At 57.1% G+C, this 11068-nt stretch overlaps 2 protein-coding genes across 3 annotated transcripts in view; one reads left to right on the forward strand and one right to left on the reverse strand.

Annotated features, from left to right (window-relative positions):
* The window catches only part of MRPS18A (mitochondrial ribosomal protein S18A), a 17352-nt gene extending 9927 nt beyond the window's left edge, over window positions 1–7425 (forward strand). Inside the window, exons 3-6 of one of the 2 annotated variants that reach the window (XM_010863114.1) lie at window positions 546–653; window positions 3005–3128; window positions 3345–3414; window positions 6169–6583. In XM_010863114.1, the coding sequence (XP_010861416.1) occupies window positions 546–653; window positions 3005–3128; window positions 3345–3414; window positions 6169–6313 (447 nt within the window). In that variant the 3' untranslated portion in view covers window positions 6314–6583. Of the gene's footprint in view, window positions 1–545; window positions 654–680; window positions 1919–3004; window positions 3129–3344; window positions 3415–6168 lie in introns of those variants that run through there. The other variant, XM_010863115.1, reaches the window with a different exon arrangement.
* RSPH9 (radial spoke head 9 homolog (Chlamydomonas)) overlaps window positions 6974–11068 on the reverse strand; it is a 13552-nt gene continuing 9457 nt past the window's right edge. Inside the window, exon 5 of the mRNA XM_010863113.1 lies at window positions 6974–7192. Coding sequence (XP_010861415.1) covers window positions 7032–7192 — 161 coding nt within the window. The 3' untranslated portion in view covers window positions 6974–7031. The remainder of the gene's footprint in view (window positions 7193–11068) is intronic.

Genomic DNA, 11068 nt, shown 5'->3' on the forward strand with positions numbered 1-11068 from the left:
ACCCCACCCCCGTGGCGACCATCAGAATTGTTTCCTTGTCTGGTGTCCCCTGGGAGGCCAAATCGTGCCTGGTTGAGAATCACTGGTGTAGACTTACCTCTGTTAGAGCTGGAAACTGCAGTTTCTGCTAAGAACGATATGCGGGATAAGGGGTGAGACTTCCTCTGGACTCCACATCCCTGTGCAGTTTGAAACTTTTTACCATGTGCATGGATTACTTTTTCCCAAAGCAGGGAGAAGGAAGCATAAAGTTCTGGAGCTTTTGTCTTTTTGAGGATGGAAAGCTAGCACTCAGCAGATACAACACACCTCTTCTCTTGCCACCAGCATTAAGTTCAGTTTCTGTTACTCTCACAGGTCACCAAGCCCAGCTCTGTGGCCACCTGAGACCCAGTGTCCAGCAGCTGTGTTCAGGCAGAGAGGCCCATTAGCTGCTCCCCCGAGACCCCTAGAGAGGAAGCTTCACCAGCTTTTGGGGGTTCCTCAAGGATCAGGGTCTCCACACAACTCTCCCCCCTCATCAGCTCTCTTTCTCTGCCTCCTAGATTGAAGGCCGAATCACAGGGACTCCCAAGGAAAGTCCAAATCCCCCCAACCCCTCCGGCCAATGCCCCATCTGCCGCTGGAACCTGAAGCATAAGTATAGCTATGAGGTGAGTCTGCGCTTCTCAGAGCTTCTGTTCCCCGTGGGCTTAACAGGCATCTCATGGAGCCACCAAGACAGAAGCATTGTGTCCAGCGGCTCTCAACGCTGGCCATACATGAGTCCCAGGGGAGCTTTAAAAATGCTCAGACCCCACGCCTAGATGATTCTGCTGGCCTGGGATGGAGCCCAGCCATCATTATTTTTTAAAGCTCCCCAGGTGATTCTAATGTGCAGCCAGGGTGGAGAGTCCCTGACTCAGTTCCTGGTCTGGTTGCAGGCAGCTCAGACCACCAGGGCCCTAGAGCCCAGTCTCGTAGGGCTGTGTTCCCAAGGGATAGAATCAGAGTCTGGGTTTGGTTTTCCTCCTTGTGTAATGAGGGCGTGTCTTGAGAGTCCTCGCTGTGATCTGGGGACACTTCACTCTCTTCCCACACTGGAGCTACAGGAACCCCTGTTTGCTGTAGCTCTTCTAGAGCTGTCGTTTCACGGAGAGATGATGAGGGCAAACAACAGTAGGGGCATAATTCACTTTGTTTCCACAATATCCCGGTGAAGTAGGTACTGTTTTCATCCTTGTTTTACAGAGGAGGCAATTTGAGGCATGGCAAAGTTAATGCACCCGCCTCAGATCACACAGCTAGAAAGTAGCAGAGCTGGGATGCACTCTGGGGTATGAAACCCAGGCAGAGCCGCCAGTCCCAGCTGCTGTTCTGCATCATGTCTGGAGATGGGGCAGGCCTGGGGGATGGACACAGCCCTGGAGAAGTACATATTTGTCCTTCAGAGTTCTGGTGACATTAAGCACCCTATTTTTAGGTTTCAGGTGATGCAGGCTTTGGGCCAGTTTGACCTGCACGTTGTCCCTGTACCCCTCTGTGGAATGGGATGACTAAGGGCAGAGATCCCGGTCAGGTGGTGAGAGCAGGAAAGGCCACATGCCCATGGGATCTGAACAGAACAACTCAACTAATCTCCTGGGCTGGGAGCCTTGGCCTCACGCCACCCCAGGGTCGGAGGTGTTCTTTCACCCTGTCCCCGCCCTTTTGCTGATGGCCACTTGGAGTAACAGGGAACTTGCAGGCCACAGGCAGTGCTCTCAGCTTCTTGGACATGGAAGTTTGTAGGGTCCTGGCCATACCTAGAATCCCAGCTGTGGATGGGGAGGGGAACCCACACCTGCGTGACCACTGCGGGGTACTCTTCCTACCAGCCGTTTCCAGGAAATGGACTTGGCTCTGTTTATGCAGCAGAAGAAATCCAATCCCCTCCAAGGTAAAGGCCGGAGAAGTTGTTTTCCTTTTCACCCCTTTCTGCTCAGGACAGCGCCACTCTAAGCTGCAGAGAGCTGTCAGCCTCCTTGGCAGCCTGCAGTGGGGGCAGTGCTGGGGCTGTGAGCCCCGTGTATTATCCCCAGATAATCCAGTCCAAGTTTTTTTCATCAGATTCTGAGGATTACAGGGGTGGGAATTGGGGGCCTGGGTCCCCCAGGAGCTGACCAGTGATTAAAGCAAATCTACAGTTATACAGCGAGGCGCCTGCCAGGGCAGCGAATCCATGTGAGGACCAGGACTGTGGAGACAGGCATATCAGGCCCCTGGGGGTGGTGTGGGAGACTTTTTCTTTAACCCCTGCCATCCTGTGAGAGTTGGGAGTGGACTTGGTCTCTCTGGATGCTGGCTTTGTTTATCATTATTTCCTTGACTCATCCAAAGCAGTCTGATGGTTCAAAGGAAGCCCAGGAATCCATTCACATCTGGGGACAGGGGGTGTAGAAGATGTGGGATTTAACTTTACAACTTGACCTCATCCTCCTCAGCTTATTGCTGCCTGGCGCTTCGTTCAGAGGGCATGGCAGAAGGTGGAGGGGCTCTCTGCATGTCTTCTGGGCTGTGGTGTGTAGCCTGTCATATGTAGACTTTGGGGGCGGAAATGGTACAGGTCTTCCCTCCTGTGTGTAAATACATAACATACCCCCTACGTCACCCAAAGAGGATAACACACTTTCATCACCAGGAGAGATACTGTGGGTGCATGATAGCTTGTTAACCTTCTTGAAAAGTTCCCCTTCTCTCACCAGGTCTGTCGGAAGACTGTCTCATAGAGGAGCTGAGAACTCTTGGGGTTGGTAACGGGGCCAGGAAATCTTGCTAAGTTGGGATTGAACTTGTTGCAGTGGAGGCAGCGGGCCTGAGTGCAGAGCTCTGTGTGGAGGGAATGGTCTCAGGTCGCTTCTCAGGGTGGTGTCAGCCCCTTACAATGCCAGCCACAACAGCCTACCCTGCAGGCCACTTGGCCCTGGCTCCCTGGCAGCCGGCACCCATCCACACGATCCTCCTCTCCTGTTTCCGTTTCCACTAGGATGTTCTGTTGCTCAGTCAGTTCATCCGGCCACATGGGGGCATGCTGCCCCGGAGCATCACTGGGCTGTGCCAGGAAGAGCACCGCAAGATAGAGGAGTGTGTGAAGATGGCCCACCGAGCAGGTAAAGGGCCCTCGGGCAGAGGGGGCAGGGGGCTGTGGGCACCATTACACCTTCCACACCTCTAAGCCCCTCCTAAAAGGGCAGTGTGTGTCCAGAGACTGCATTATACTCACCCCCCAGTGCCAGCCTCCTACCCCCTTGGGCTTTCTGTTCAGTCCCCAGAGCTGCAGAGGGAGTGCAGAGACCATCCTCTTAAATGCTTTTCCCTCCATTCAGGTCTGCTCCCAAATCACAGGCCCAAGCTTCCTGAAGGATTTGTTCCAAAGACCAGACCCCGACTCAACAGGTACACAGACCTGGGCTAGGGAGGCCAGCTCCTGGAGCTCATCCTGCAGCTCAGGAAAGCTGGAGCGCTCCGTCCCTTCCAGCCTGAATGCCACCCCACCACCCCATCAGTCCCACCGCTGTGCACGCCTCTGTTACTCTCCCTCTGCCAGCCTCAGCGTCCTTCCTTGTCCCTCCCCAGCAGGGCACTTAGCCCATGGGTAACAAGGGTAAGAAGATCTGCTGGTTGGGCATTAGAATGTGCTAATCCTCTGTTTATGACATCATACTGGGTTGCTATGGGAATGTCAGAGCAGTTCTACAAACTTTCAGTAATAGCACTGGGGTTATTAAAGGGCAAAATGAGACTTTAGAAATAGAAATGGGAGGGCTCTCTGGGGTAGGGCCACCGTATAGAGCTATCAGATCATATACTGTAAAACTTGAAGGCAGCATCCATGTAGACTAGATTGTGAATGTTCTCCCTAGAGTTGTACAGTTAACAACCTGCTCAGCTGCGTATGGCATCCCATGAGATCCTGAGGTTTTATGGAACAGGAGAGAAAGGCCTTTAGATCCTAGAATCAATCAATCTGCCTTTCAGCCTGAGCAGGGTGGCCCCCTCTGGTGTAGGAACAGGTTCCTGTCTAACACTCAAACAGCTGTCTCTGACATTACCACACTACATACTCATAGATCTACAGTACTCTCTTACTGAGAGTAGATCCAGGTCTGTAAAATTGATGTTGGTGTTCCTTGTTCTCTCCCATCAATGGCCCCTCCTTCAGCCTGTCCTAATGTCACTAGAACTGCACTCTTTGGGTAGAGCAAAGCAAGATCCCCCACCCCCAGCAAACCTCCTAGGCTGATCCCCAACAGAACCCAGGAATGGAGGATGGAAGGCCAGGCAGATACCAGCTCTAGATTGCTGGGCCGGGGGTGCAGGGCCAGAGCTGGGTCTTCACTGACTCCTTGCCAGCACCCTGGCCCCTTGCCCATCTCCACCTGCACCTCCTGCGCTGCCAGCTGGGCCATCTGCCAGCAGTCCTGGGGGAACAGGACATATTAACTTCCTCTTGTCTTTCTATGCTGTGGACCGTTTGGGAGTTGAGCACACCCCCACTCCAGCGTGTTAAGAAACAGCAGCAGGCCTGAGGACACAATCCATCCTGCCCTCAGCCTCTGAAGCAAAGCCAGGCTCCCTCCTGTATATGCAGTGTCCATCAGTGTGATGCAGGATTGATGGCGTGTGGGGGCTCGTGGGGTTGCAAAAGGCCCTCCTGGGGAGGAGAGGGAGTCCTGGCTACAACTAGGGACTTGACGATCGTCAAGCCGTGCCATCTCCTTCCCTGCCCCTTCCAGAGAGGTAGGAGGAAGGAGCTCGATTAGCAGGGAGCCTTGGTTCTCAGAGCTGGGGTGGTCCCAGAGAGCTGACCGGAGGCCCCAGCCCCTCCACAGCAGCTGCCTGCTCCTTGTGGCACAGGCATTAGGCCCAGGGCCAGCCGAAGCCCAGCTTCCCAGGGTCTCTCCAGGGTGGGAGGGACAGGGTGGGCGGAGGAGTGCAATAGGGCAGCAACTCTGGAGAGCCTGGTGTGCCTCAGGATCTTCAATCCCAAGGAGCCTGCTTCCACATCCCACCTCTTCACTCACCCCCTCTGAAGCCAGGGAGACACCAGCATAGGGCCCTGCTAGGTCCCAGCACCACCAGCCACAGCAGAGGTGGCTCTGGGGCCAGTTCACTGCACAGAGACCTCCCTGCTGGGGGCTGACAGCCACCCAGTGGTCGTCGGAAGCCCTTGCCTGCCCACCTCGCACGTGGCGTGCAGCCCTACAGCTTTCCTTTCCTCAGAACTCAGGAGATAGAGGTCCAGGGGAGCTCAGTTGAAATGTATACATTAGCAGTCACTTTTTCATTTTTTTTTTTTTTAACTTTTTCACTCTTATCTAAAAATTTTCAGCCATCGTTATTCATTTTTTTAATTAAAACTTCTCAGAGGAGGGTCTCTAGAGGCACTGGGTTGAGCCCTAACCTAGTGTGGAAGCAGGGGAGGATCCTGGTCCTTGCGGAGGCTGAGCTTTCAGGACGAAGGGTGGGCCTCTGGATAGGATCCAAATTTCATTCTGAACAGAGTAAACCCCAGTCTTAGCTGGCATGAGCCACTCTTCCTGGAACTGTCAGGGCCCTGCCATCCCCAAAGGAGGCCAAAGGACTGTGGGCGGCAGCCATCTTTCCCCATCCCCGCTTGTATTACATGAACCTGGGCTACGTCTGCACCCATGGGCCCTCACCCTTGGCTCCCATCATGGCCTGCTTGAGGGTCAGGGGTCAGGGGTCCTCCGCCAGTTTGTGGCTGCCCAGGCTTGTTCCCTGAGGGTTGGGGTGGCGGAGTGAGCCAAGTGGGGGAGAGGGAGGGATTCCTCCAAGTCCTTACATCAGCCTCTCCTCTCCCGACTGGGCCAGAGAGGGCCGATCTGCTCTCTGAGGAGCCTCTTTCTCTGCCTCCTCCCCCAGCAGATATACACGCACACACACTGGCAACTCAAAGACAAGCGAGCACGTGGCCACACACACATGCGGCCGCCAGAGCCCAGCCCATCTGTGTACAGCACACTGGGCAGTTGCTCCCAGGAAAAGCCCCTTCTCCTCAAGAAAGGAAAGCTGGTGAAAGTGTTTGGTTGACTAAGTGCAGCTTCAGCCCAAGGGGCCCGTGCCCGTGGTCTCTGCCGCATCCTGGGCTGCCAGCCCTCATGGCTGCCTCCCATCCTCCCCCAACAGGTACCTGACCCGCTGGTCTCCCCGCTCCGTCAAGCCCATCTACAACAAAGGCCACCGCTGGAACAAGGTTCGCATGGCTGTGGGGTCCCCCCTCCTGAAGGACAACGTCTCCTACACGGGCAGGCCTTTGGTGCTGTATCACTGACTGAGAGCAGGGCCTCCTGAGAGCCTGAGCTCGTCCTGCACTCCCACCCCATCCCACCAGGGTGGCCCGGCTCCTCCAGTGCAGATGGCACGGGGGGTGGCAGGTCTCCTCCAGTGCCCGGGACCTGCAGCACCACGGTGCTGGGAGCTGGGGGCAGATGGGGCAGGCGACCCTGCGCAGCTGCAGTGGTCTCACGACTGGCCTGGGCTCAGGGCTGGGGCACTGGCCCTTTGTCCAGAGGAATATTATAAACCAGGCTTGTGCTCCCCCGCTGGGTGTGTGCTCACTGCTTGGGGAGCGTGGGGGGCTCAGCCCGTTTCTGGCCAGTCACTGCGCATTGAGTCACTGGGCTCTGGTGGTGGGCCACGTGGGCGCACCGAGCGGAGCTCACCGCCACACAGGTTCCCTTCCTCGTTGACAGCCGTTGGCTTTTCGTTAGGCTGCCCGGCCTACGTGCAGCTCTCTTCTGAGTCCAAAAAGCTGCCCTCCTCAGAGGCCTCCTGGCTGTCACCTCCCCCATGCCGTTTCCTCCCACCATTCTCTCTTGTTAGCACATTCCAGCCCTCTGCCACTTGCTCTATTTAGAGCTGGGCCTCTCCTCAGCCTGGACACCAGATGGAGGTGGAGGTGGGAGGGAAGCAGCACAGAACAGACCGACCAGATTCACCGCCTTTATGAAAATACTGCTCAGACTCTGCACACCCCACGGGCGGCCCGCCTACAGCATGAAGGGCAGGTCTAGGTTCTTCTCGCCGGTGCCCACGTAGATGTAGCCATAGTTTTTGGTGCGAGGAGCGTGGTAGAAGGTGAGGCCGGGCCAGAGCAGGCTGCGCAGCACCACCAGGGCGTTGCCCCTCTCCATCTGGACACTCCAAGACCCTGGGGGGTGGGGAAGAGGCAGCAGAGGACAAGGCCTGGGCATCGTGGGGGCAGAGCCCCACCGGGGGTGCGGAAACCCCAGCTCCAGGCAGCTAGGCCTGAGCGTGAAGGTTCCACTGGGAAAGGGGAAGACAATTTAATTATCTCGGCGCTTTACTCCTCCTGATTGCCTTTGAGCCATTTCACTGCTCATTAAAGCCACTTCCAGAGGGAGGGCGAAGGAAATGAAAAGAGGTGGAACTCAAAGCAGTCCGTTTTGTTCCTGTCAGCAAGTCCAGTGACAGGTTGCATGGGGGAGGAAGCTGGGTCACCTATGCACAGGCGGAGTGGGGTTGGGGCTAGGCCGGGGAGACGCCAGGCTCCTCTCTTTCCTGCACTCGGGCTCGCTGGTGGCCTGCTATCCTGGTGTGCTTCACCTCTCTTGCAAAATTTTGCTCCAGGCCCAGCAGCTTAACTCTGAGATGGATGAGACTTGCCCAGGCTCACATAAAAGTGTGGCCTTTTCAGGCCTCCAGCTCAATAGCCCTTTTCTGGCAGCTGGTAGACTGAGAGCCGTCCTTAGTGGGAGGGGACTTGGGCCGCAGCTAATAAGCCTTTGTCTGTCCTGGGTTCTGCCCTGGTTTTTGCTCCCCAGACGGGAGCAGCCCAGCCTGGGGCTGAGTCGTGCAGCCACGAGGACTTGGCGGGAAGGGCCTGATACAGCTCCAGAACCAAGGGAGGGAGCCGCTGTGTGGGAGGAAGGAGCCTGGGAAAATCGCCCCTGGATGCAGATCTGGAGCTTCTATTCCCCTGCGCCGAGGCCTCTCCCAGCCCAGCCGCAGCTCTGCCCCAGCCCCTGCCAGAAAGGCAAATGCTTTGAAGGTTTTGGTGCTGGACCAGCCAGTGATGCACTGAGAACTGCGCCGAGGCCTTCATCAGCTGCCAGCCCAGCCCGGCTGCCTGGCTCCCGCTGCGCCGCTGCCCCCAGGCCGCCTCCAACCGTGGCCTACCCCGGTCACTCCACACCCAGCAGCCTTGGAGCTCAGGCCCCACCCACCAGAGGCCACCCTGATTACAGGAGACCTGACCACCAGGCACCCTTTGCCCTGATGGCAGCTCAGCCCGTCTCAGGGCTCCAGCACCTGCCCAGGTCAAAGCTAGAGCTTTTGGGGTATATGTAGTCTGGTGGCCTTAACCTGCTTGGGGGGTGCCCACGCAGGGGCCACCTCGGCACTGTGCGGTGGCCTGCACCAAGCACCACCAGCCAAGGGTGAGGTGATGAAGCAGAAGCCACAGTGTAGGCTTGACCCCACTCCCCCAGGCCCCCTCAGTGCCAGCCAGATAGCATTGAGAAAGAAGAGTGTCCCTGGGTTCCCAGAGCTCTGACTGGGCACTGCCTGGGAGGGTGGGGGTGGTCAGAGAAGTGGGGAGTATCTCCCTCAGCTCCTGCAGCATGCCTCTCTGGATCCCTGAGATGTTCCACCTCATAAACCTGCCTGCAGTTTCTGGAGCCTTAGCCTGTTGCTCTGCTAGTCATTCATTCCAAAAAACAGATGGCCTAGGGGTAACAGGAGAAGGGGTGTGACAGGACAAAGTGTTCCCAGTACACCGTATGCAGCTTCTGTCCAGAACACAGACCCCCGGAAGGTAAGCCCTGTCAGCTCCCTGTGCCAGTCCCCGCAGCAGCATCTGGGGAGTCCCTTTCTGCTCCAGGAGTCCACAGCCACAGCCCCCTGGAACTGAAAAAGGTCAGGCTCTGACCACCCGAAGAAGGCAGCTTACAGCCCCGCCGCCCCCTCACCCTGGGGCAAATGCTGCCCTGGAGAAAGAACTGGAGTCCCCCATCCAGACACACTCAGCAGTTCCCTGTCACCAGTGCTTTGGCATACCCTGAGCAAGGATGGTCCTGGCTTTCCCGGTACCAGCCTGCCCACCTAGGGCTTGGCCACCTCTTGCTTCTAGTGGGTGGGGGAGGGGCCAGGCCCATCAGGGGCTCCCCCTACACTGGCCAAGCAAGAGCAAGGAGAAACAGGGTTCCCCCACCAGGGTTGGGGATCTGTGCCATGCAGGCCCAGGGCGCTGGCAGAGTACAGAAGTGGTGTGTGCAGGGCTGGCCAGCCAGTGACACTACTTCCTCCCTCCCTTGCATTCCTGTCACACTTCTGTCCTTTGCTTGTCCCTGGCTCAGCTTGTCGCCCAGGAAACATACTCTCAACGTGCCAGGAGTCACGTAGCATCTACCTGGGAAGCCAGGCTCTTGCTTCACCTTCACCCACTTTTATTACTGCAGCTGCTGGCAAGGCTGGGCCCAGCCAGCCGCCACCACTGGGACTCTAGGGGAAGCAGCCCATGCTGTCTCCTGTCTCCCCAGACCTTCCCTCCAGCCCCCTGGCAGCCAGTCTTCTCCACAAGCTCTCTTTTCTGAGGATGTGGTGGGATACAAGCTGGTAAACCAGGAATGGGGCCTCCTGCATGAGCAGGAATCTTCCTGGGCCTTGGGGTCTCACTCACCTTGCCAGCGTGGGAAGCTCAGGCTGGGAGATGCTCATCATAGTTACATTCCCCTGCCCTCCAGAAAGAAAGGCAGCCAAGTTCTGAGATTAAGTTGGAGGAGGAGACTGGACCAGGCTGGAGTTCAGGGCTGTCCAGGGGCGGTAAATGGCTTAAATCCACTCAGACCAGCACCGCACAACTTGTCTCACACACACAAAAATGGCCCCAGGCCCCTTCTCAGAGCAACTACTCCCCGACACCAGGGCCACAGCACATGGGAGGGGGTGGGGGCGGGGACACGCCAAAGAGTTCCCAGTCTTACTGATAGGCAAGGCCAAGCCCCTTGGTGCAGAAGGCCGAGCACCTGTCACCTGAACCTCCACTGGGCTGGAAGGGAGGTGCCACCTGCATACCCCTCCGAGAGGGCTGATCCCAGACCCCGCATTGCCCACCCTCTCCAATGCTGTCTCCCCTGTCCCCCACCTCTTCCCAGCCATCACTTACTAAAAGCTGCTTTCCAGGCAGGCAGGCCCCTTGCTGCCCTCTGCTGCCTACTCTGGGCACTGTGCTGGAGCCCTCGCTGCTTTGTAGCTGGCAGTCCCTGAGATCTCTGCTCCAGCCCAGAGAGAGCCGCTCTGCCCTCCACCCGCGTGCTCTGCTTCCCAGGACACCTATGCGGCACCTGCTGTTCTACCTTGCCACTTCCCATCCTCTGTTTCGTGTGATCTTCCCAAATGCCTGTGAGGCACAGATGGTGCCTTGTTCTCGGCAGCATCCCCTGTCCCTGGGACGTACTAGCTGCTCAGTGACTATTTGCTGACAGCGTAGACGGTTAAGGAGCGTTGAACAGCAGAGTACTGCCCAGAAATCTGGCATCCTGACTTAGTGTTCCGTGTCTCACCTACCAGCAGCCCAAGCTCAGTGAACTCTTGGCTTTTGCCCTGCGTCTGCCAGAAGGATGCTTCTGCTGCCAAAGCCGTACTCCCACAGAACTCCACAGACCCCATGGCACAGTGGGACAGCTCGGGAGGTCACAAGTGGCTCCAGGCAACATTCTTACATCCTCTCTCCAGCCGAGGGTGGTCCAGGGACCAGCTGCTGAGTGCCTGGCCAATCCATGTGGCCACAGAGAGCAGGAGTCCCAGGGACTGCCTGACCCATTCCTGCTCACAGGTGATATAGGGTTCCCCTCAACAGTTGCCTCAGACCCAGAAAGGAAGCTGATCCTATCTGGGCAGATCCCATCCTTCCCGCCAGTACTGGTGCCCCAGGGAATTCATCGTTGGGACTTTGCTTCACTTAGCAACCCAGCCATTCTGGCTACTGTCTGCCTGGTGGGGCAGCCTCCCAGCAGCTCCTTCTGCTCTTTCAGGGGCAGGTATTGCAAGGAGGCTGGGGGGAGAG

The sequence above is a fragment of the Bison bison genome, unplaced genomic scaffold (assembly GCF_000754665.1).
Source record: "Bison bison bison isolate TAMUID 2011002044 unplaced genomic scaffold, Bison_UMD1.0 scf7180017864487, whole genome shotgun sequence".
Lineage (NCBI taxonomy): Eukaryota > Metazoa > Chordata > Mammalia > Artiodactyla > Bovidae > Bison > Bison bison.